Raw genomic sequence first — 23,730 nt, forward strand, 5'->3', positions numbered from 1 at the left:
AAAGTGGCCTTAAAGGGGCCTCATGTAAGACAGTGTGTGAGCTGATGGCATCTCTGCACTGCAGCTTACACCGACTCCATCTCACTCATTCACCCAACATTCAACAGATGCAATGATGCAGGCATATGATACACAACATCCCATTCAAATATGGTGTCACACACACACACACACACACACACACACACACACACACACACACACACACACAAACACAAACACACGCCATTTATGTTTCCCACGAAAGGTTACACGAGGTCACATTGACTCCTGGTCTGCTCCTGTGTGTTCTGTGCTGTAAAACTTACAGAATGAGGAATGAGCTGTAAATGGCTGCGTTACAAAGAGAAATGAAAATATAGAAAAAATACAGATAAACAAATAACTTTAATGGGCAACAGATGGCAACCAAAAAACTCCTCATAGCATACAGTTTTTATCCCATTTTCAACTATCGTCCCCTCCCTTCTTAATAATTCCCAGGTCAGCTTCTTTCGTCTAATTGAAAAAAAAAAATGTTTTTTTTTCTCCCCAGTTTGTATGTTCTCATGTCACAGAAACAATGATCAACATTCAAAAAAAAAAAAAAACATAGAGAAATAAACCAAAAAAAATCAAATCAAGACAATGCATGTATTTTTGACAATGAGTGAAAGTTTCCTGACATCTTTCCCCAAAAAATTTAAGAAAGTTCAGTCTCTGCTTGCTGAAACCTACACATACACACACACACACACACACACACACACACACACACACACACACACACACACACACACACACACACACACACACACCTTGAAAACAGAAGTGTAGGATTTGACTGGAGTACGTATAAGCTGTGTGAGCAGTCGCGCAGAATGGCATTAGGACTTCATGTGATTTTTCCTGGCGAACCTTCATAAACCATCAACTTTATACTACACTTAAAAATAAACCCAAGCAGCTGTGACATAAAGTGTGAGCACACGGAGGCTGAGTCATGATGGTGACATAATTGGCACGCGTGAACAAGGTTGACTGGCTGACCTTAAGGCTTTTGGTTTTCTATCTTTAAGCCATCAACATCTATAAATAAAAAGATAAATCTGTATGTACTGTATATATTAATTTAATAATCTATAGAACTAGCAGCATTATGAACCCATTCAGCAGCTTTCTGTGCTCTTAAGCAGCTTCCTAGTGTCTAAAATTTGTTCTGAAGATGTGCTGAACTGACTATGTTTTCCCTGTGACTCTATTTGTGCATTCTTAATATTGAAATATTTATGTGCTGTACAGAGAGCAGTACTGTCCCACACTTAAAATATTACATCTCGCACACATGCATTCAGGAACTTAAAATTCTGGCAGGTAAATCCCTTTTCTGTAAAGGTCAACTTGCAAATGAGGCATATTAAATCATACCACAGGCACAAAAAGAAAGCACATACTGTACTCAGGGCAGAAAACCAAAGTGGTAAAACATCTCTGTATGAAAATGACGTTTTCCTTAACTTGGGTGACGATACAACAATACACTAGACCACCACGGAAATGGTGTATTTATAATTTAGTCATATTCTTTTTTATTATCATAGCTATTATTTCGGTTCTTGTGCAACTGCTACATAATGACTCACATTCAAGATATTTTGTCACTCAGGAACAGCTAAAAGGTATAAAAACAAACAAACCCAAAAAAAAAAAAAAAAAAAAAGTATACTGTCAGAAATAAAATATGGTCCATGTTGTGAATTCATAACAGAAACATTGAGCCTGAAAACGTCACCATTAATAAAACTGGATAGCATGACAAAAATAAATACTGTTCAAAGAACAAAATATATCATACTTCAATGTGACAAACACCAGCTGGTAAGATTAAGTGATCACTGGTGGGTTTTTTTTTTATCTTCCATTTTTTTTTCTTTCATTAACAAATTAAATACACATATTGCATGTCACTATAGCAACGCCCATTACAGGTCAATTTTTACGATCACCATTTTGGTATAGCAAATCAAAAACCATATCAAAACGAAATAAATTAGAACTTAAAATCAGACAAAGCCTCTTTTTCTCAATCATAAGAATACTTAACACCCACAGTATAAGTTAATAAAGTCAAGCTACAGTATATAAATACATCACCAGCATGCACAATATTGAATAATTGATATTATTGTTGTCATCATCTTACACTGAAGAAACAGTATAGTAGGCAAGTGCATTTAATAAAACAAACACAGAAATAAACCACAAAATCTGAAGCTGCTTTATTTATTTTTTTGTCTTTTTTTTGTTTTTTTGTCATTTTATATTGTTAAGTTTCTGCCTTTAGTACTCTCCGCCGCCAAAAGAATCTATGGTTCCAGTGACATAGTCTGTGAAATGCCAAATACATTTTAGACAGAAGAAGGGGAGTCTTTATTTTCTCATCTAATCCTCATTTTTAACACCCATCTTTCAAATTCTTAAAAAAAAAATAATAATAAAAATTAAATAAATAAATAGAAAAATAAGGGAGAATTTTCCTCGTCGAGTTGAGTGAGATGAATGGCTTTCAGGGCCCGTTCTCATCTGGAGACTACTACTGGAACCAATGCAAACTAGTTTAGCGAGGCATTCCCATTCAAGCATTTTCTCTCTCAAGTGACTCAAATGCATCTCTATCACGCAAAAACCTAACTAAGCAGCTTATCTTGACAGAACAAGACCAGTTCCTATGCCAGTGTGAGGCTGCCATTTCAATCCAACAACAACCACTTCAGGCTGATTGACTGACATATCAGTGGTTTTGGCAAATGTCAAAGAGAAAATCAAGAAGACGGAGGCCCTTTCAACTGTATATATATTTCTATATATATTTAAACTAAGATTTAACCTCCTCTCTCACCTCTCTTTTGATTCTTTTCTTTTAACACATGGAAAAATAAAGAACTGCTGCTGCGGTAGTATCATCGGCAAAAGCGGCTGCCAAAGTCCACCGGCCCTTCATATTTTTTCGAAGTGTGGTATCTCTTTAATTGTTGCCCTCCCCTCCCTCGTCATCCTGCTGATCACTTGTCCACAGTGTCAAGTTGTCTCGGAGCAGCTGCATGATGAGAGTGGAGTCTTTGTAGGAGTCCTCGTTGAGGGTGTCCAGCTCGGCGATGGCGTCGTCGAAGGCGGTCTTGGCCAGATGACAGGCCTGCTCAGGGGCGTTCTGGATCTCGTAGTAGAACACGGAATAGTTGAGAGCTAAGCCCAGGCGGATGGGGTGGGTGGGCTGCATGTGCTCCTTGCTGATCTCGTGAGCCTCGTTGTAGGCCTTCTCCGACGACTCCACCACCGTGGCCCTCTTCTCCCCCGTGGCCACCTCGGCAAGGTACCGGTAGTAGTCGCCCTTCATCTTCAGGTAGAACACCTTGCTCTCGTGCTGTGTTTCGCTGCAGTTCTTGATCAGGAAGTTGTCCAGCAGGTTGAGCACGTCTTGGCACACGGCCTCCAGCTCCTTCTCAATCTTCTCCCGGTAGGCCCTGACCATCTCTATTTTCTTCTCATTGCCGTCGGCCGAGGTCTTCTGCTCAATGCTTGAGATGACCCTCCAGGAGGAGCGGCGGGCGCCAACCACATTCTTATAGGCCACAGACAAGAGGTTCCTCTCCTCGTTGGACAGGGCCTCGTTCAGCTCTGTTACCTGGAGGAGGAAGAGCAGGGAGGGAACGTTCATCCACCAGCATCAGCACTTGGTGAAATGGACCCAATCGTATCAACTTTAAATACAGAAAATCTAGCTTATTACATGAAGAATAATAAATAACAAAGCAGTCTACACCACAGGAGATGAGCCATATTTCATGTGTCATGTGCAATTCCTTGTTTCCATGGCAATCTATTAATTCAGTGCACCAGCAGCTCCAGCTGCCACGTGGACAGCTAATGCTAGTTAGTGAGAGACGATATTCAAGATAGTTGGCATGGGTGGGGGTTGGGAGAGGAGGCCCGGAGATGGCTAAAATGTTCCCACGAGCACCCCAGGCAGCTGCACTGTAAAGGAAAACCATCACTGCACAGCCGGTTCACATGTCCCAGTGACCTTCTCTCAGGCTTAAAGTGACCTTTTTACCTGGCTAAATCACCGGGCTGTGACATCACTCTGAGTTTGATCGTTAAATTTAGATTTTGACCGATCCGGGTGATTGCTCAGTCGGTATCAATGATACCGTCATGCGTTTAAAAAAAGGCCATTTTCCTTGTGTGAGTGTCGTTTTAATAACGGCACAATATACGGAGAAGCACTTCAATAAATCCAGCAACAAAATGATCGTTCATAATTGGCTCGTTTGCTCTAAAATGCTTCAAATTGAGGTGCTAGCATTTGTCAGGAGGTGTCTTGACATTCTCAGCTAAGGCAGAAGAGCACAAAGATGGCGCAGGATCGCCGAAGTCTCACACACACACACACACACACACACACACACACACACACACACACACACACACACACACACACAGGAGGATGGAGAAGAGGGCTCAACCTATACAGATGGAGGGCTTTCATTGTGCCTGTTCAAAATACGTACTGATCCAATTCAAATGCAAATGGCATTGTAAGAGAGAGCCAAATTCATTTCTATAGATCAAAAGACTCAATTGTATTTTTTTTAAGGAAACAGCTTGGTCACCTCCTTAAATACGTTTGGTGCCAACAAGAAACGGCCTAAATGCACCACATCCTACACATCTGGGGAAAAAAAAAAAACTCAAGCAATGTTATGATTAATAGGTAAAAATGACATTCATATTCATAAACACTCTGCCGAATTATGATTTATTCACAAGGAACACAGAGGTGATGAGTAGTCATTTGTCATTCCTGGCTACAATGGCAAGGGATTCCCTTTGATTAGAGAGTGTGAGAGCACACACCCCTGCAAAAGGGCCTAGTTTGGACTGCACTGACATGGCAGATTGTTTAAAGGGAAAGGAATCCCTCCCAGCACACACATCATCCCACCTCCTGCAACCAGAAACTCTTGGTGACAAACGATCCAAGGGGCCTCTCTCTCTCTCTCCCTCTCTCTCTCTCTCCCCCTCTCTTTCTCTCTTTATCCATCGTCTCTGTGGAATACAGGACGAAATGTTCCTTGTGTGTAAAGAAAGTGTGGTTCTAATCTTTAAAGGAGCTCTTACAGGCGTAGCTACCGGGACGCCATTCCAGTAAGAGCTGGTGTGACACAGCATTTTCTTACTGGTGAATCCACTTCCCAGAATTACTAATGGGAGCCAAAAAAAAAAAAAGGAGGGGGGGGGGGGGGGCAAAGGCTTTGTCCTTAACGCTGACCGATAATAGCTGAGAAAAATCCTGTGAGGCAGGTCATCCGCTCCTCAACCGCAGCAAATTTTACACTATTTAATCAGGTTCATTAGCAGGAAAAAAAAAAGATTTTACATTGATACTGGATGACATGCCTACATGAAGGCAGCACATGCCCAGACTGAGACGTGGGCATGAATGTGGAATAAGCAAGAGAATAGAAAGACTACTGTACAATCAAATCTGATCATATTGACTCACTGCAATATGACAAAGAATATTCTAGAGAGATTCTACTGCCTCCTACGTTTGTTTAGAGTAAAGAGCAATTCCAGGGCTCTTTGTGGAGTGTTTTTTTTTTTTTAAGCAACCATGCTTCCTAAAAAAAAAAAAAAAGTCTCTCAGTCGGTTATATTCATATAAAACAGCTTCTTCTAGGATTTTAATTAATGTGACAATGAGAGGAAAGAGATGGGGAGGAGGGGGAGGGAGCAACCTCACATGGCTCCCAGCAGCAGTAGCTTTTATAAATTCGGTCTAAAGGAGGGAGGGGAGGTGGGGTAGTAAAGGGAAGGGGGTAAAGGAAGCGGAAAATGCTCTGGAGCAGGGTTATTACATGATCTGAGCCTCTTAGTATCGAGAGATTCAGCTCAGGCCTGTGTGCTTTTCATTGTAATATCCCTTCATTGAACCGCACGGCCGACAGAAAGGCACCGCCCAAGGACCACATCATTTGGAAACATCTCAGGAAAAAAGAATAAGCCATTGAGATGCCTGTCAGCCGGCGAAAATACAATTAACACATTTATTTCAATAAATTCTAATGAAACTACACCAATATTTCCGTGCTGGCCCTGATTTACTACCCTGAATCAAACAGTCGAGACTGCGGGCCGCGCCTTTACGCAGACGGAGCTGCGATAGAGACATTATTCACACACATCTAAGTCATGATCATGATGTTTTTGAATTGACTTACCGATTTCATAGCAGCTGCCATATCATCATACCTCTCAGCCTGTTCAGCCAGCCTGGCTTTCTGCACCAGCTGCTCGCGATCGACCATTTTTAAAAATGATATTTAGTTGCTTTGTCGAGCTGCTCTACTTGAGTTTTTTGGGGGAGATGAAATGATCGATATTTTAAATCGCAATGCAGTGAAATCCTACGCGAACCTGCTGCAGCTGTTCCCTGCTGTCTGTCTGTGCTCGGTGCAGACGGGACACCCTCTCCTCTCCTCTCTCCCTCCCTTCCTCCCCCTCCTCACACACTCTCCCTCGGCTGCGTCATCACACAGAAAGGTGGGTGTCTGTGCCAATGATGTAACACTCCTTACATGGGAGCCAGAGGCCTAGGCATAGAGGGATGAATCCCTGGGCTAAAAGCCTTGTGGGAAATGGAGTCCACTGTATGGCAACGCTGGAGCCAGGGGCGTGTCAAGGCTCATTTTTCATCGAGGGGCCCAGATGTGACACAGCATCCCACTGCAGGGGCAACTGATGGTGCAGGAGGTTAAATGAAGTTAACGGCTCCATTCGTAATGGACGGTTGCTGCCATGTTGACTCACTCATAGGCACAGTTGCAGTGGAGCTGTAGTTTCAGCTATACTAAGTCATTTAATCGCACTACAGCTCTTGTTTCGTTACTGATGAAGAATCAATTCATCAAAGATGGGTACAGACGATGGTTGCGGTCAGATTTGCATCCGGTTCACCTTCTTGTTACATATCAAACAAGTCGGCAAGTTGAGTTTGTGTCAAATAGCGAACCTAAATAAAAGTCTTTTAAAGAAAAAAAAACAGACATTAGCAGCATAACACAGCATAAAACTTGTTTTTTTCATGTCAAGATTCAACTCACACCTCAAAATTCCACAGAAGAACAATTCAATTAAATATTTCAAGGATCGTGGTGATGGGTGGTGCTTAATTTTGGATATTTTCAGATTTGGATATTTATTCTACTCTTGTTTTGTGTGAAGCTGTTACCCTCCACTGTTTCAACATTATAATGTGATGATATTGTATTATTCATCAGTTTTTCACAACTAGAAAACTGGGAGCTAAGCTGTGTTGTTACTGGCAGGGTCCTTCCTTCCCACCGAGCTTCCACCAGTCAATTCTGTACTTGCACTTCCCTCTCACAGTGGAAAGAAAGCAGGAAGCAGCTCAGATATGACTTCCTCTCTGCTGGAGATCCACAAGTTCTGCCAGAATTTGAAGGTTCTCCATGCCAAAACACTAAATAGTGGTTGTAGATTCCTCTTCAGTGTGTGTGTGTGTGTGTGTGTGTGTGTGTGTGTGTGTGTGTGTGTGTGTGTGTGTGTGTGTGTGTGTGTGTGTCTCATTCATCATGTAAGACTAGACAATTATCTTCTCTTTCCTAAATCAATTTTAATGATTGCACAAATCTATAAAGTTCAAAACTTTCTAATAAGTTGTCGCTTGTGTTGTGAGAAGTTCCAGAGCCCAAATCTGAGAAATGTATGTTCATAGGAGGGTGAATTACCCAAAGGTTTGCCTGAAGCTGCTGAACCAAATCTAACCACTAGATGTCACTAGATCCTCCACACAGGGGCTGTAATGTTAGCAAGCTACCGTAATTAGCTTAGCTAAACAAGTACAAACCAAACTTTGACATCTGGTTGTTGTTGTTGTTTTTTTTAATTATTATTTCTTTCATGGCTTTGTTCCTAAAGCAAAATGTGGTTGGATGACTTTCATAGTTTGAGGTTTACAAATAGACTATTTTATTTTATTGTAATACCACAGAGAATTTGATATTTCAAATGACACATTCTGTAGGCTCTTGTGTTCTCATCTTTCCAGCCCTTATTTTGACTTTGGGCTTCATATGTTCACATTAGTACTCATGACCTAATCGTTTTGGGAAGGCAGCTAACAGGGCGTCCCTGAAGTGTAATCGGAGATCCCAGCGTTTCCTGTTCAAGGCCGTATGATGAATGAAGCAAAGGGCAAACCGCTGCTGAGGTTGGATTAGTGCTCTATTCGGTGAGCAAACTCAAGGCAGAACAATCTCATTAGATCACATTTGAACTCTTGGAAAATTGCAAAACAAGACAACAGGTTAAAGTGTGTGAATCATTTTATCCTAGTGTCGGTTTGTTGACATTTCAGAAGGTTATGACTAAAACAAAAAACAAAACAAAAAACATGACGTATTTGCAGTAATCCTTCCTTCTGAAGGGAGAAATCCAGTCCCTCAAATTAGGCTATGAGGGGCTGACAATGGAACCTAAGAGGAGGTTCTGGTTGTTCGAACCACAGGCTCCCACACTCCCTCAGAGGCTCTCGGCATTACCATCAACACAACTTGAACGACTGAATTAAAAAACAGAATCAGCTGTATCTAAATAAGCCTACTTATTGTTGAATTCTAATAAAGATTTAGGATTTTTCCTTATTCTTATGACTTCCTGACAGAGTATTCAAGCAGTTTCTTGGTGTTTTGAAATGATTTTTTTTTTCAGTCCAGTCGTTCCCGTCTTGCAGTCGGTTGACCTCTAGCCAAAAGGTCACAATATAAATCTCAGGTGTAGCATGAACAATGGGGAAGGAAACAGGAGCAATTGTGAAATATAGGATAATATATCTTTATGAGGTTGTGAAAACATTCCCGGCAAATACAATTGCAGAGGCTGGTTATTATAGAACAGTGGTGTGTAACATTTGAGCAGCTGCTGACACCAGTAAAACTGTCCTTTAAGACCCCTGAAACACCTCATCCAGAACAGCGATGACCTGGATGGTTAAGGGGTCGTTCAAGTTCATGTGGACTGAACTCTCCACGTCCTACTCTCTGCTCAGAGTTCCTGTCCCTGTAGGAGCTATCAAGCTAGCATCCTAGAATTAGCTGCTCTATCACACCCCCTGTGGTTCTGATTGGAACTGTCTTTATCCAAATCCTTGTTTCATGTCATGATGCCCGGAGCTCCGCAAAGCTGGTCTGCATCCAGGCGCCTCTCTCTGACAGATCCAGTAAGAAATGAACATTATAAAGCTCATGAATGGAGGATGCGCATGTGTTTAGGGGAGGATTGTTGCATTGCAATGATGCTGGTGCATCTACTGAGTTGTTAACTAGATGTTTAGTGGTAAATACCTCGTTATATTGGTCATATCATAATCTTTAACCTGCCAGACAGGGGTTAACCATTAAGCCTGTACTGGTCTCTTGGTGGATGCCACACATAAACAAGTTGTGAATGTGACTGCATCACATATTTTTTCTCCACATCTCTATAGAACAGAGCCAATGCTTTTCACTGATTCTCAAATGTGCATTCATCTTTGAAATGAGTTTTTTTTTTTGTTTTTTTAGTACTGTAGCTCAACAGTAACAGCTCTTTATATGTGATTGGTGACAAAATGTTCTTGTAGAGGGAACCACATAACATCCTGTGTTCAGGGGGACCTGTCTGAACCGAACGTCAGGAGGAGCTGATCTTACATGTTCCTGCACATGTTTATGGTGGAGTCACTGTTCCTGTTGAAGCTCAAACCAGCTGAGCATCTTTGTAACTGAGGCTCCAGCGAACGCTAGAAGCACTGTAGCATGACTGGATGTTGATGGCTACATTGTCTAATACAGTACATTCACATGAAGGCATCTTCATTTATGACTGTACACGACTGCATTCATTTACTCAGGTTATTTTCTCCAACCTGTCACCATCTCTATCCAAGCAATACAAGCTGCTTGGAGCACTCAGGTTGAATTCAATATCTGCTCCACAGCTCCACCCTCTGGCCAATCCTTTTATAGATTGTGTCAATTAAAGGAAATAGGTCTGTTGTTCTCTCAAGTCCTGGACAAATTATACTATTTTCAGGCTTCCACGTCAAACATTCTGTCTATAAGGGATGATATTTCAGTTTTAAATGAAGGACTAAAGTACAATAAACATTAATTTCATGTCGTATCTTTTACAGACACTGCTTTGTATGTTATCAAAATGAGTCTTTGTGTGAATATATTTGTTATGTAAATGGCTGTTTAGAAGAGTGCAAATGAAATCCACAAGAAGACGAACATATGCAACTTGCATACAGTTTCTTAAGAAAATGATTCATGATAACCTCGACCCCCCACCTTTGAATAAATGCAATCATAATGTATATGTTAGATTTGTGTATGTCTCACCACAATTCTCACTCTTACTGCTTTGTTCTCTCTCATTCTTAGACACACTCTCACACAAACACACACACACACACAGGCATACGCACAAACACACACACACATACACACAGAATAACTGGTCCTTTCGTCCACAGCAGGAGATTATCGCCTGCTGTCCTGGCAAGAGGTCAAAAAGGAAACGATGACTTACAGCAACATGTAAACTGGGTCACGTCATGATAGGATAAGGAGTCATGCCAACTATTAAGGAAAAAGGGGCCAAGATGTTCTTGGTGTACCAAGATGTAACGTTTCAAATAATACAAGTTTTGTCCCTAAGGGTGGTTAAATTATCAAATGTGCAGATTGCTTTCTTCTACATGTGGTCTTAAAAGGCTTTTCTTAATTTTAAAGTGTAGGTGGATGCCAAGGACTCATTTTTCAGACAAAGAACTATTTTCCTGTTATACTTCCACTCAAGCGTTTAAAGAATAATACTAGAGAAGGCAGTTTTTCACAAAATAGACTGACTTCATACTAATGTCTAAAAAACTAGGTTGTTTTGCTTGTGGAGACAGGATGGGTCTTTTTCTGAGTACATACATTATGCACCTGTAAAAAAAAATAAATAAATAAAATTCAATAATAGAATATCACAGGTGTCCAAATGTAAGCTACATCCAGCCTTAGGAAACCCTCATAACATAGTTTGGAAATAAAAAAGTAAAATCCAAATACTTTGCATGGTGCATTCCCACAGTGCAACAGGCTGTGCTGAAGCATTGCATCTATCCAATTCCTCCAAAGAGGATTACTGTACCTGCTGCTTGGCTTAGTTACCTCAAATTAGGATAAGGGTGAGGAGAGCTCTGCTGTCTGCAGCAGCCATCTGTCTGCCGAGTGGACAGTTGAGCACTCACACTGCTGTAAATGGAGACAAGTCTGGAGGTGGATGTTTTAATATACCCAAATGAAGTGAGGCTTGCTACTCCAGAAGACTTCGAGGAATGGGAGCTCGAGACCGCAAGCCAAGTGTCAATACCCACCGTACGACTCTTTGTGGCACTTTACCCGTATAACCCGGCTGCAATGTCACCCAACCACGACACAGCTGCAGAGGAGCTGCCGTTCGTCCCGGGTCAGATAATCAAGGTAAAACCTGCTAGTCTCTTCAATTTGTCACTCCGTAAAAGTGTTCCTATGATCATGATGTACAGTTACGCTGCTTTCTGAGTGCACCGGTGTGCAATACCCTTTTGTCTTCTTCAAAAAGGTGTGGTGGGATGTTTCCTGTTTACACCACAGCTGAGAGAGAGCAAAAATAAGTGTGTGGGATTTTTCTTTATTTCCTTTTTAACATTTTCAACTGATTGATGTGATTTTACCTCACTGAACCTGCAAAACAACACATTTTAGCTAGTTTGGTATCAATGTGCATTCTTTAAACTAGAAAAACACTTACAGTGTACTTTTAATGTACTTACTATAGTAACTGACAGAATTATACTGCGTGACTGTTTGGCTTATATGTGCACTTAAGGTTTTGATTAAAATATAATGAAGAAAATACAATACACTCATCTTATAATGAAAGTGTGTAAATTTTGAGTATCATATTGTATAAATCCATGCTTGATAGAACTGCATTTGCTCCATAAAAGTATATTTTCATGAACAAATAATTTTGTATAAAAGTAACAATATAAGGTCACTTACAGTGTACTTCACATCATGGGTTCAATTGTAAACAGGTAAACTAGTTGTGTACTCAAAATGTAGACGCAAAAAAAATCTTCAAACATGGAGACGTATTACATAATTAGTTAAGTTACTGTAGGGGACCATGCTGTATACCTTAAAGTTCCATGAAAAAGTGAGATAGAAGTAGACTGCAAACTAAATGTGTAAGTTCACTTGTATTATTTGCAGTACAAAGTACAACATATGATGTAAATTAGTTTTAATTCGTTTCTGACATGCTTCAAACAATCTAGTGATATTCTTTGTGTGCGTGTGTGTGTGTATGTGTGTGTGCGTGTGTGTGTGTGTGTGTGTGTGTATGTGTGTGTGTGTGTGTGTGTGTGTGTGTGTGCGTGTGTGTGTGGGGGGGGTGGGAGTGGGTGGGTTAGGGTTGGGGGTGGGAACATTGTGCATGAAAAATATCTGATCTTATATCATTTTAACAACAGTATCATAGGAGAGTGTCATATAAAAACTAATTAGTTTAATTTAAATTAACTTTACAATACATTTTATTATCACACAATGCGCGTGTGTGTGTGTGTGTGTGTGTGTGTGTGTGTTTGTGTATGTGTGTAGTGGGCCGTTTTCCCAAGATAATTGTATTTGTACACTTGTATTTAGGTACTAGTACTGTATTGATTTCACACTGGGCATACAGTACAGTTGTAAGTATAACTAATACTTAAGTTTGCTTCATTGAATTACTTGAAGATGTCCTTAGATAAATAATAAACTTAAATTAGGTGCTGCTGAGCGCAAATGTACACATGCATTTATTAATTTATTCCTAAACCACCTGGCCGACTCTGCTCCTGTTAGGTGTTTGGAGACAAAGACGCAGACGGGTTCTATCACGGCGAATCTGGTGGCCTCTCAGGTTATGTGCCAAGTAACATGGTGGCTGAAATTCCGGTGGACGACGAGTACTTGAAGCATCTGCTCATGCAGCAGGGATTCCTCCCTGTTGACCACAGAGGTAGGAACGACCCTGGAGCAAGGCACTGATGTATCAGACAGGAACAAGTAAAATGCACAAGCCTGTTGGTTGTCTATTTGAAAATTACCAATGATCTCTTACACTTGAATGACTCGGTATCTTACTACTGTGTACTTAGCATCAGCCTTTTTCATTTATTACTGCTTCTTATGCTGCGGTATCACGTGTGCAGTTGTAACGTTTGCATTTGGGCCCTCAGGTATGTCAGTAACGCCAGAGCCGAGTGATACCGGCAGTATCCCTGAGGATGTGGTGGTTCGAAGAATGGTGGCCTTATTTGACTACGACCCCTGGGAAAGTTCACCCAACATCGACAGTGAAGTGAGCACCGTGCCAACGACACTAAACACCGTCTGGCTCCCAAAATTAATCTGTGGTTTAAAAAAGTGTTTTGTCTTCCAGGTTGAACTCGGCTTTCGGTCAGGAGACGTCATATATGTTCTGGGAGACATGGATCAAGACGGGTTCTACTATGTGAGCGTCTACTGAACATCTCCATTTATGTCCACTTTCTTCTTACTTGTTGACTCACAAACTTTCATTTCAGGGGGATCTGAAAGGACGACGAGGTTTGGTCCCATCAAACTATCTGCAGCCGTTACCATGGGATTAGAAAAGAAAAAAAAACCCACCATGTTAGGATGTTTGCTGCCAAAGTCAGTTTATGAACATTTAAATGTGTTACAAAGATGTTTCTCTGTTTTTATATTGTAGTTCAGCACTGCAACACGCTCTCGGTAGCAAATTAGATGATCTGTGGAGGCTGATCAGTGTGTGATCAGCACGCCGCAAAGTGAGAACAATTCTTGGTCAGATGTTCAATGCTTTATTGACAACATGAATCACAATATTTTTGGTATTCCCCCACAAAAAAAATGGAACAAATTACAATTTTTTTTTAAAAATCTGGAAAACAAGAAAAAAAAACAAAAACAAAACACCAGGCCTCATTACGATCGCTGTCAGTGAGCTCGTCTGGACAGTAAAATCACTATTCACATACCTGATATGAATAAATGGTAATTCACCTAAAATCAAGCTTGTCAAAACCTAAAATAAATAAGAAATAAAGTAAACCTCATGGCAAAGGATAGAGTATCTTAGCCTTAAGAGAACACTTCTGGAGTACCAGAGTGTATCACTCTAGTATGTCCATATTTGCCTTATTCCCTCTTGCTGAATGTTCCTCTAGTCGTATCATATGTGGTTATTAAGGTAAATAGTTAATCTTGTTGAGTTTGGGTCTCATTTTTACGTGATTTAAAAAAAAATTAAATAACTTGTTCAGATCAGGGCTGAGTATGATTGTATCAACAGTTCCTTTGCAAAAACAGGTAAAGGCCATTCCAAAAATGGACAAAGAGAATAAAGAATATAAATACACTAAATTAGATTTTATAGATATTTTACGCTTTCATTTATTTGTATTTTACATTGATTTCTGTATTGAAATTAAGTTTTTACTGCTTTCAGTGACTGCTCCTCTCCGTTTTTGCCAATAAGCTGTTTGTGTTTACTGGTATTTGATTTAACCACATTGAATAAAACTACTTTCAAAAAAGTGCTTCATTTTTTTTCCCCCTGTTTGCTAAATATATTTGTAATAAATGAAGAATTTCACAAAAACACATATGTATGCACAAAAGCAGCAGAATAATTCCTCCGGTTTTCAGGACGCACTTGAAGGTTTGAGTCTGTTGGCTTCGTCCGATGGATTCCTCTGCAGCCAACAGTATACTCATCCATAAAGTAGGAAACACTACACTGTGTATTGACGTTTAGTAGTGCTTTCTACTTTATGGGTGACAACACTGTACATCAGAAGCTCCTGGTCGCTCCACCGCTGACGTGTTGACTGAAGTATTCACATATTACACAAGAAACATTTGTGTTCTCTAAAAATATTTCATAACTGAGAAACGTGGAGGGAAAAAAAAACAGATTATTTTTTTTTTTGTTCAAATTTCATGGCATCTGACAATCGATTTTCACTAATCAAGTTCAAACGAAGAAAGATACAGCAGATCAACGGTTTTGAAACTTTGAAACAGTGTCGCTTGCTGTCAGGTTCTTACCGGTGTTTGGAGTCGTCAGAAGAAAGAAACCCAGAAGTGAACGAGATCTTTTTATTAACCCTGTCTGAGCCACGTGGTTCACACAGGAAAAGCTCTAACAGTCACACACACTCACACACACACACACACACACACACACACACACACACGCGCGCGCGCGCACACACACACACATGCATAGTGTGATCATGAAATTTATCAGAAAACTTAATTTAAATTAGACTATCCAGGTTTTTGTACGATGCTCTTCTGTGATTGTTAAAATAATAAGATCATATATTTTTCATGCATAATATTTCAATATTACTGCTAGGAACTGGAAGCATTGTATAAAGATATACGTGGAAAACAAACGACTCACAATTTTAACATTTGCCGGTTTCATCGAATATTTTATTTCTGAATAGAAGTTAGCACAAGTACATGCGTTTTTAGGAAGTGTACCAAACCCCGTCTGCACACACACACACAAACACACACATGCAAATTCAGAGCCTCCACCCATGAAGCACCACTGCCACCAAATGTGAGCTCATCCCTTTTAAGGACATACAAGTTCAGAGATGACTCTTGCTTCTACAAAAGCAGGAAGATATTGATCCCAATAACTGATCCCACCTCTGATGTGAACCACTTAGCAGTATTTCAGGATGTTTTCTGACGCAACACAGAAGTAGGATGTGACTTATAATTAAGATAAGATAAGAAATGTAACGTAAAATCACGTCCCAACGGACTGTCAGGTTGAGTGAGCACACTTCACAATTGAGAAGCTGTGAGAGCTGAGTTTTGTTTTGTTTTTTAAAAACGGCAGTCCTGAACGCTGCCGTTAAATATGTCATTTTATTTATCTTCAATCAAAAAGGAAATTGTTGTCATACTCAAAAGTAACTGCACGGTTAGCGTTCATTAGACCTTAAGAAATGTCTGAAGAAACAGTCGAAGAGTTTAAGACACTGAGGCCTAAGACACAGAGACACAGCTCAGTGTGCAGTGTCGGCTGTGGTTGAAACATCAGATTGCTAGTAAATTCGTAAATAGAAACAGAAAAAAAAAAAAACAACAAAACACTTCCACATAGATTACAGATTGCAACAAGCCAAAACTCATAAAGTATATTGGTCTTTTTAGTTTAAGGATCTAATTACACTTAATGTAAGACAAAAGTACTTAAGTAGCATTTCAGTTTAAGAAGCTTTAATAAATGACCCCCCCCCCCCATCTTAAATGCTTGTTTCATTCGCGGATTGTTTTACTCGCTACAAGAAAGAAAATATAATTTTTTTTACTTCGCATCTTACATTTGACATCTGGTTCTTGTTTCTGAGAACTCATGTACGCCCATATGTTTGTGACAAGGTGTGGGTGGGGGATGGTGCAAGGCCTTCCCTATCCCAGCAGCAAATGTGCAATATGCTTGCAACAACAGAAACTTTGCAAATAGAGGAGAGAAAGGCCTGTGTCCTCCGTTGTCACGGCAACCAAACCTCAGAGTCACACCAAGAGAAATAAGAGGAAGTGGGGGAAGGGCCGGTGTGCACAAGCTGAGAAAAGGCATCACGGGGGGGGGGACACATACAGTAATGTACCAAATGAAAAATGAAAACAGAGGAATCAACTAAATGCAGATATTAAAACTTCTTTCTGTAAGAAGCCGCGTGAGATCCAAGTAGAAATATTAGCACTTCAATCACGATTACGTATTTTTGGCCTAAAATAAGGAACAAAGCACTGCAGCAGGCAAGCATGAGTGTGCATCCTGCAGATTATCTCAGCACTGTTGCACTGTTGCACTAGAGACTGCGCTTGCATCAGACGTCTATTCCTGTGCAACATGGGATTATATCCTGAGTGATCTCCTCCAGTACTTAGTGATATAGATAGCCTTCAGGTGCCAAAAACAAGCGCGGTATCTAATGACAAAAGTAGGTATTATCCTCTAGGACACTGCTTAGGACTGATTAAATTATGTTTTACCTTTGATAATTGAGCTCATCATTGGCAGTGGTGGCTGAGAATGTGCCTGCTCTCTCAGAAATAGTTGTTAAAACTTTTCTTGTGAGGGTAAATTTAAGCCTCCAAGCTTTGCAAAAATGCAAAGTTGGTTGGTTTTAACTGATAAAACGGTTAAACGGAGGCTCCTAAAGATGGAAAAGAAACCTGTGAGGACTCATACGCAGCTGTTACGCTGAATTTAATTGAAGCAAAGCCGATTGAACCTGGTGATCCACAGTGATCGAGTGCTGCCAACCAGTGGAGGTTAGTGGAACCAACATTGCCAGCTTAAGAGGACCCAGGCTTATTTCCATCCATCCATCCATCCATTTTCTACCACTTATCCTGTTAAGGGTCAAGGGGGGGGGGGTTGCTGGAGCCTATCCTAGCAGCCTTCGGGCGAGAGGCAGGGTTCCTACTGGACGGGTCACCAGTACAGACAATTCAGAGTACCAGTCAGCCTAGTCAGGTTTATTTCCTGTCTACCATAGTGTATCATGTCTTTGGAGGCTCTTGAACAACCTGCTCGAAGAGGTCAAGTCACATGAGTGGGCGGAGTCATTCAAATCCCTTCATAAAACATTGATTTTGTTGTCTTTAACCTCTGAACATCATGGTTCCAGTGGTGTTTATCTGGCTCTTTGGCTGTCAAAAAGATTTCTCAAAAACTTGACTACAAATTAAGTGTGACGACACCTTGAAGTAATTTTCTTGTTTTTGGTCAGAAACACCCGTAAGACTTGGTGATGTGTTAGTTAGTTCATCGTTACGAGTGCACCGTGGTGAGGCAGGTGCTTTTCATATTTCATCATAGAAAAGGAAACAGTGGCAACTGGAATCCACGTGGTCAGATCTTTCCTAAACTTCACAAGTTTGATGAGCCCTGGCTTCATATTCCGGAATCCATATTCATGCCACAGCCAAGTGGTTACAGGAAGTAGGCTTGAGGGCAAGGTAATATGGGTTCTCTAGTGCCATCTAGTGGATCAGTCCGTTCCTTCATCCAAAGAGGTGAGGGGGAGAAGGAGGAGGACAGAGGAGTAGAGGCGGATGAGACGAGAAAAGTGCGTCGTCATCGTGGCTCCTAACTGAACGAGCTGCAAGGGTGGGAGTCACTATGGCGACGTCACAGCTGTCACTCATATCATTAATGAAGATTCCATCATCCCTGAATGATGACATAACCTGCGTATCTGCAGAGAGGCGCTCAAGGATTAACTCCCAAGATTTTGATGGTTAAGGTCAAAGGTCACTGTCACCCTCTGAGAGGGCAATATCTCAGGAAACCCTTGAGGGAATTTCATCAAATTTGAAGCAAACATCTAGTGACACTCAAGGATAAGCTGAGAAGATTTTGAAAGGTCAAGGTCAACTCACACAAGCGCAATATCGCAGGAAGTCCTTGAGGAACTCCCTTCAAATTTGAAACAAAGGTCCTGGGAGTGGAGGCTTATATCATACTTTTTTTTTTAGATTCATTCAACCTTTCAGTCCCTTTCATTCTAACTCGAATATTCCCCACTTTTCCAAATCGTCCCTTTTTTAGTCCAATTTAAAATATTGAATTTTTCAAGTGTTTTTAAGGTCTCATTTTTAAACACTATTCACACATTGAGGCGTGAAATGTATTTCAAACTTTCCACTCAGCAGGAAACCAAAAAGAAATGATCTCACACTTTATTTTTTATTCACTGGATGAAGAAGTTTTGAAAACAGAGCAAACTCCGACTCTGAATGAATGATCGGATATCAAACAACCTTAAACCGGAAAACAAGCAGGTCGTACAAATGTTTCTGGGGCAGGAAGGAAAAGCTTCAGTATCACGAGCAAATTAATCGTGATAAGGTATTATACAAGACATCATATAACAGACATCATACAATCATATTTTAAATCATACTGGGTTATGCTATTGTAGCTTTGAATTTAAGGCTTTAAAATAAATGTTTAATACTGACCGCAAACCTCATAGCAATCATTCTGGAGATCAAAAACCGTTCAAACTCTAAATTGTTGGCATGTTAATCTGCTAGAGCATAAATATACAATTTATAGTTGATGCACTGGTGGGAGAGAGCTCATGCACACGAAATCACACAAAATGCATTGTGGATTCAAATCGACTCTTTTATTCCACAAGTCTAATCTATTGTATAAATTATATATCAAGTATTAACAGAACTGACCAACTCTGTGCTGTATATATATATATTTATATATATATATATATATATATATATATATATATATATATATATATATATATATATATATATATATATATATAAAACAAATCAGGACAAGACTTGACAGGAAACCAGCAGTGACGTGATGAGCACGGCAGCGCTGACAGCAGCAAGGTGACTTCCGGAGTAGAACACCTGCCTTCCGTTCAGCGGCTGCACTGGTCTGTAGGTTTTTACCATTTGCTTCCCGTTAGGAAACTGAAGCTGGGAAAACGCAGCGAGCTGAGGAAGAGATGAAAACACAAGCAGACAGGTCAACGAGGTTATAACGCCGCACGTTCAGTTTGGATGCACTTTGATAGAGGAAGATTTAATTTGTTTAATCTGAGTATGATGCTATATTTTATATTTTCTTTATTGTCCAAAAAAAACAACAACAACAACAACAACTGAGTCAAATAGTTTGTTGTCTTTCAGTCCCATCTGCACTCGTCTGGCACTGTGAATACTCACTAACGCACCAAATGAGAGGCAATGAACGAAGAACGTCATCAATTAAACGAAAAACAAATCAAAGCTTATAGGCAGATAAACTTCGGAAGTGTGATTTGTTGGTTTTGAGGGGTTTCAATTAATTTGTTGCTGTTGCTCTTTTTATATTTGCATAGTAATATGTTTGTCTTGAAAAAATATGCATAACAAACATGCAACTTCAAAACTGTAGACTTGAAAAACTTGGTATCTCCAGCGTTGAGGCTCTCAAACACGATGAGATGATTTTAATCAAGATGATGTTTGTCTGAAACAACCTGTCAGAGTTTTGACTCCTCCCCTCTTTTACATATTAAATATAAAATAGATTATCTTCTACTTTGACTATAATAGCTACTGTTTATGCAAGAAAAAAACAATCACCTACTTGTTCGGTTCTTCCACTTATAATATTACCTGTTTCCTGCTGAGGGCGATGGGGTTTTCAAACAGGCTCCAGACGACCGCTTCAGCACACGCGGGTGTCGTGAGGGAACCATCATAGCGGAAATACCTGGTCATGTTCTCCTGAGGCAGGATGAACATCTCCAGGGACACGCCTCCCAGCGTTGTGGCGCTGGCTGTTGATTTTTATGAAATATTAACACGTCAACATCTATTGTTAAATAACAGAGAGGGTCAAGGTGACAAATTCATTAGATTTATTGCAGGCATGTATCAAAACATGTTTTATGACAGTGTCTAATCTCATGACAGTTGTACTTTAGTCGAACACTGCAACATCAGTAAGATAATTAAGCGTATTTACGCTTTTTCAGGGTCAGCGGATTGAACTCACTTGGTTCGGTGATGTTTTTCAGGGCTTTTATAAGAGGGGCAAACTTCTTGTTTGTGGAACTTGATTCCTGAAGGAAAGAGGAGGAAGTTCCAGTGTCTCAACAAGATGAAATCACATTTAATTTTGTTCCACTCCAAACAGAGGGATGCTGAAATTGTGCTGAGCTTTTCATGGTGCCACAGCTGAGGTCACGGGAAATGTGACGCCTCACTGATAATTCCTGTTGTAAGAAACGATTCTTTGGAATATACAGAGATGATAAAACTAATCAAAGATTCCTTTTGCGAAGGTTTTATAGCTGTCTGTTACTTTTAGGGAAGAGGTTTGTCAATTCCCCAGAAACGAAAAATAGATTACAGCAAATGTTTTGTTTGACCTGTGGTTGTTTTTGTTAATGTCAAAGTTTCACTCAAGTATTTATGTAATCTCTCAACAAATTCAGTTCTATGTCGCTTTCCTCCATTCGTCAATCAGCATCTCTCTTGAAGTTTTGATGCATATGCGCAAGCTTAACTACAATTCTTCTTCTTCTCATTTTATTATTATTAATTTGCTGTCTCAAAGAAGCAATAACAGAATCACCTGAAAGAAAAATCCCAGAACAGCCACTCCTGCAGGGTCCCTCAGAGCCTGCGATAAAGAACTGTACGGCTCTTTTATGTGGACGACGTGCATCTGTCGAGGGTGTGAGGAGAGTAATTTTACAGTATTATACATTCGTTATTCTTAATTTACCTAGATGAAGAGAGTAGATCGGCCCTTTGTGATGATTATAACTCACAGAGACAAACATCAGGGTCTATATTTCATACCTCCATAGGAAATCGCTCCCCATCAATCGTGTGCTCAGACCCCGGCCCTCCATCTTTGCCCCAGTGTAAGTGGAGTTGGATTGCCTTGTATGAGCTGGCCAGATTACCATCGTTGATCTTCATACCGGCGGGTAAATCTAGTTGGACTACCAATAAATCATAGTTCACACATTTGTGCAGAGAGGCACCACACCTCTGCACAGCGTCCACTAGAAACTGTGGGAAAGTGGTTGTTTGTTTTGTGTGTGTGTGTGTGTGTGTGTGCATCTCATCATTCCTTTCTTTTTTGTTTGAGAGGAATTCACAAAAGGATGCATGCCAGATTAAAAACGGAAGCAACTATTTCATGACCAGAAACACAAGGCTGCAACACTATAAGATGAACGCTCTTGTAACCAGTTTAGATACATTAATTGTTCAGGCACACTGCATTTGTTCTGAATCACTTGGTGAATTTTACTGCATGTAAAGCAGGTTTCAAGGGCATACCAGTGTGGCCATTGTTTAAGAGGCGACCGTGAAAAGTCTCTTGATAGCCGGTGAAGTGGAACGGAGTGAGACGTTCATCCGGTAACATTCTCCTTGTCACGATGTTAACTGGGGACTGAGATCTGCTGCTGCAGTGATTGGAAATCATTCCCCATTCATCGGGACCTGGAAAATCAAGAATATCTAATCAAATGATGTCCCGCTACTACAGCACTGGAATCTACAGGGTGGTGTTGTTTCGTTTTTTTTAAAGTCTGTGGTTGTTGAGTTTCACCTGAGCAGAAGTGATTGCATGTAATTTCTGACTGGTAGCACCAATCTAGAACAAATAGTTGAAAATAAATTGTTCAATGGCGCATGATAAAACAGAAAAAAAAAACAAAGAAATGCACTTCATTTCTATTGTGTCGTTTAAGCTGATGGGAAAGACCGTTAGACATCAGGCAACTCATTCACAGCCTTCTAGAACATTTGCCTTGGTAAATTTGATATCATAAAATATGACAAAATGTGGAGTTTTTGGTTTGGTGTTGTTGAGTGAACTTTACCTGCTCCAGACACAATCTTAATCAAGGATGCAAACAAAACCCAAACAGGCCTGAGTGGCATTTTAAATCCATCCTGGTCGGCTTGTCAGGCGTCACCCAGCTGGTTAGAGGTTATAAAGGCCAGGTAAGCCCACCTATCAGTCACGCCCACACCACATTCTGTTTTTATGGCGCCTGATTGCACTGATATGAATGCCAATATCTGGAGACTGATTCTTTAATGAATTAATCCATATTTAAAGAGTTTATCCTCAGGAGAAAAAAAAAGTATATTCTTTCCTTGTCTGAGAAATCACTACATTACTGTATGAAATTTTGTCTATTTCTGATTTTTCCAAACAGTTTTCATCTTTTTTTTTTAAAAAGGTTTTTTTTGGGGGGGTTTTGTTTTGTTCATTCTTTTAGATTAATTCTTTTGTTGTTGCTACTATCCACTAAACCTCTTCAAATTTGAACGATACCTCTACATTCTATTCTTTATTCTTTCTTACAGTCTGATTCTATTTAATGTTATTCATTGATTTAAATAATTCTATTCCAACTTGTCTTTTGTTCCTTTTAATATAGCAATCAAAGGCAATCACAACCTAAATTTCTTTTAAAAATGGCATCACTTTTGAAGAATTTTGAAGAAATTCAGGCTGTTTTCATGTGGTGTAACACGGTGTGTGAGTTTATGATGAAATTGCTTTTTTGTTTGTATTTTTATTGCCTTTTCTTTTATTGTTCCTTTTGCTTTTATTGCCTTTGCTTTTATTGCTTGTATGCTTTTATTGCCTTTGCTTTTATTGTTGAATTTTTTATGGTCTTATCTTTTAACTTATCAAGTTACAAGGCACATTTCGAGTTTTATTTCTGTGAAAAATGCTACAGTAAATACATGTAACTTTGTCTTTTAATGATATGCAGCTGCTCACTCGTTGCTTGTTTTCCTTTGCTCTTATCGCGCTTGTTGTAGCAGAAGAAAAACTTAAAAGTGGTTGGTCAGCGCCATCTAGTGGACTGAATAAGACCCTCCCATACTTGGAATCCTTTTTTATTTTAGTTTTTCTGTTGAAAATCGAATCCTTAAATGCCATTGAGTTTTATTTCTGAAAAACTAAATACCGTCACGGAAATTTCTTGAACAC

The 23,730-nt window shown here is 40.0% G+C and overlaps 3 protein-coding genes across 3 annotated transcripts; 1 reads left to right on the plus strand and 2 right to left on the minus strand.

Moving 5' to 3' along the window:
• Positions 1 to 368: 368 nt before the first annotated feature.
• ywhag2 (3-monooxygenase/tryptophan 5-monooxygenase activation protein, gamma polypeptide 2) lies at positions 369 to 6,520 on the minus strand. The gene is made up of 2 exons (XM_086216586.1): positions 6,261 to 6,520; positions 369 to 3,661 (listed from the first exon to the last, which is right to left on the minus strand). Exons 1-2 carry the CDS (start codon positions 6,345 to 6,347, stop codon positions 3,005 to 3,007), a joined length of 744 nt encoding a protein of 247 aa, XP_086072712.1. The 5' UTR covers positions 6,348 to 6,520; the 3' UTR covers positions 369 to 3,004.
• Positions 6,521 to 11,282: 4,762 nt separating this feature from the next.
• Positions 11,283 to 14,061, plus strand: LOC147254994 (RIMS-binding protein 2). The gene is made up of 5 exons (XM_086216587.1): positions 11,283 to 11,576; positions 12,987 to 13,143; positions 13,364 to 13,485; positions 13,567 to 13,638; positions 13,712 to 14,061. The coding sequence occupies exons 1-5, from the start codon at positions 11,355 to 11,357 to the stop codon at positions 13,775 to 13,777; spliced, it is 639 nt and encodes a 212-aa protein (XP_086072713.1). The 5' UTR covers positions 11,283 to 11,354; the 3' UTR covers positions 13,778 to 14,061.
• A 5,468-nt stretch (positions 14,062 to 19,529) lies between these two features.
• On the minus strand, positions 19,530 to 22,661 carry ca4b (carbonic anhydrase 4b). The gene is made up of 8 exons (XM_086215040.1): positions 22,601 to 22,661; positions 22,327 to 22,371; positions 22,053 to 22,217; positions 21,564 to 21,709; positions 21,334 to 21,426; positions 20,752 to 20,818; positions 20,370 to 20,533; positions 19,530 to 19,703 (listed from the first exon to the last, which is right to left on the minus strand). The coding sequence occupies exons 1-8, from the start codon at positions 22,659 to 22,661 to the stop codon at positions 19,530 to 19,532; spliced, it is 915 nt and encodes a 304-aa protein (XP_086071166.1).
• Between the last annotated feature and the right edge of the window lie 1,069 nt (positions 22,662 to 23,730).

The sequence above is a fragment of the Aulostomus chinensis genome, chromosome 10 (genome assembly GCF_037954235.1).
Source record: "Aulostomus chinensis isolate RoL2024-O1b breed Wild chromosome 10, RoL_Achi_v1.0, whole genome shotgun sequence".
In the NCBI taxonomy this organism is placed as follows: domain Eukaryota; kingdom Metazoa; phylum Chordata; class Actinopteri; order Syngnathiformes; family Aulostomidae; genus Aulostomus; species Aulostomus chinensis.

Excerpts from the sequence above, each read along its gene's own strand:
- ywhag2 (XM_086216586.1), bottom strand. The coding sequence starts at position 6,347 with ATGGTCGATCGCGAGCAGCTGGTGCAGAAAGCCAGGCTGGCTGAACAG. Across the intron at positions 3,662-6,260 it reads TGGCAGCTGCTATGAAATCG|GTAACAGAGCTGAACGAGGC; the intron begins GTAAGTCAATTC and ends TTCCTCCTCCAG.
- LOC147254994 (XM_086216587.1), top strand. The coding sequence starts at position 11,355 with ATGGAGACAAGTCTGGAGGTGGATGTTTTAATATACCCAAATGAAGTG. Across the intron at positions 11,577-12,986 it reads TCCCGGGTCAGATAATCAAG|GTGTTTGGAGACAAAGACGC; the intron begins GTAAAACCTGCT and ends TGCTCCTGTTAG. Across the intron at positions 13,639-13,711 it reads ATCAAGACGGGTTCTACTAT|GGGGATCTGAAAGGACGACG; the intron begins GTGAGCGTCTAC and ends CTTTCATTTCAG.
- ca4b (XM_086215040.1), bottom strand. The coding sequence starts at position 22,661 with ATGCCACTCAGGCCTGTTTGGGTTTTGTTTGCATCCTTGATTAAGATT. Across the intron at positions 20,819-21,333 it reads TTCTGGGATTTTTCTTTCAG|GAATCAAGTTCCACAAACAA; the intron begins GTGATTCTGTTA and ends TCTTTCCTTCAG. Across the intron at positions 19,704-20,369 it reads TCGCCCTCAGCAGGAAACAG|CTCGCTGCGTTTTCCCAGCT; the intron begins GTAATATTATAA and ends TCTCTTCCTCAG.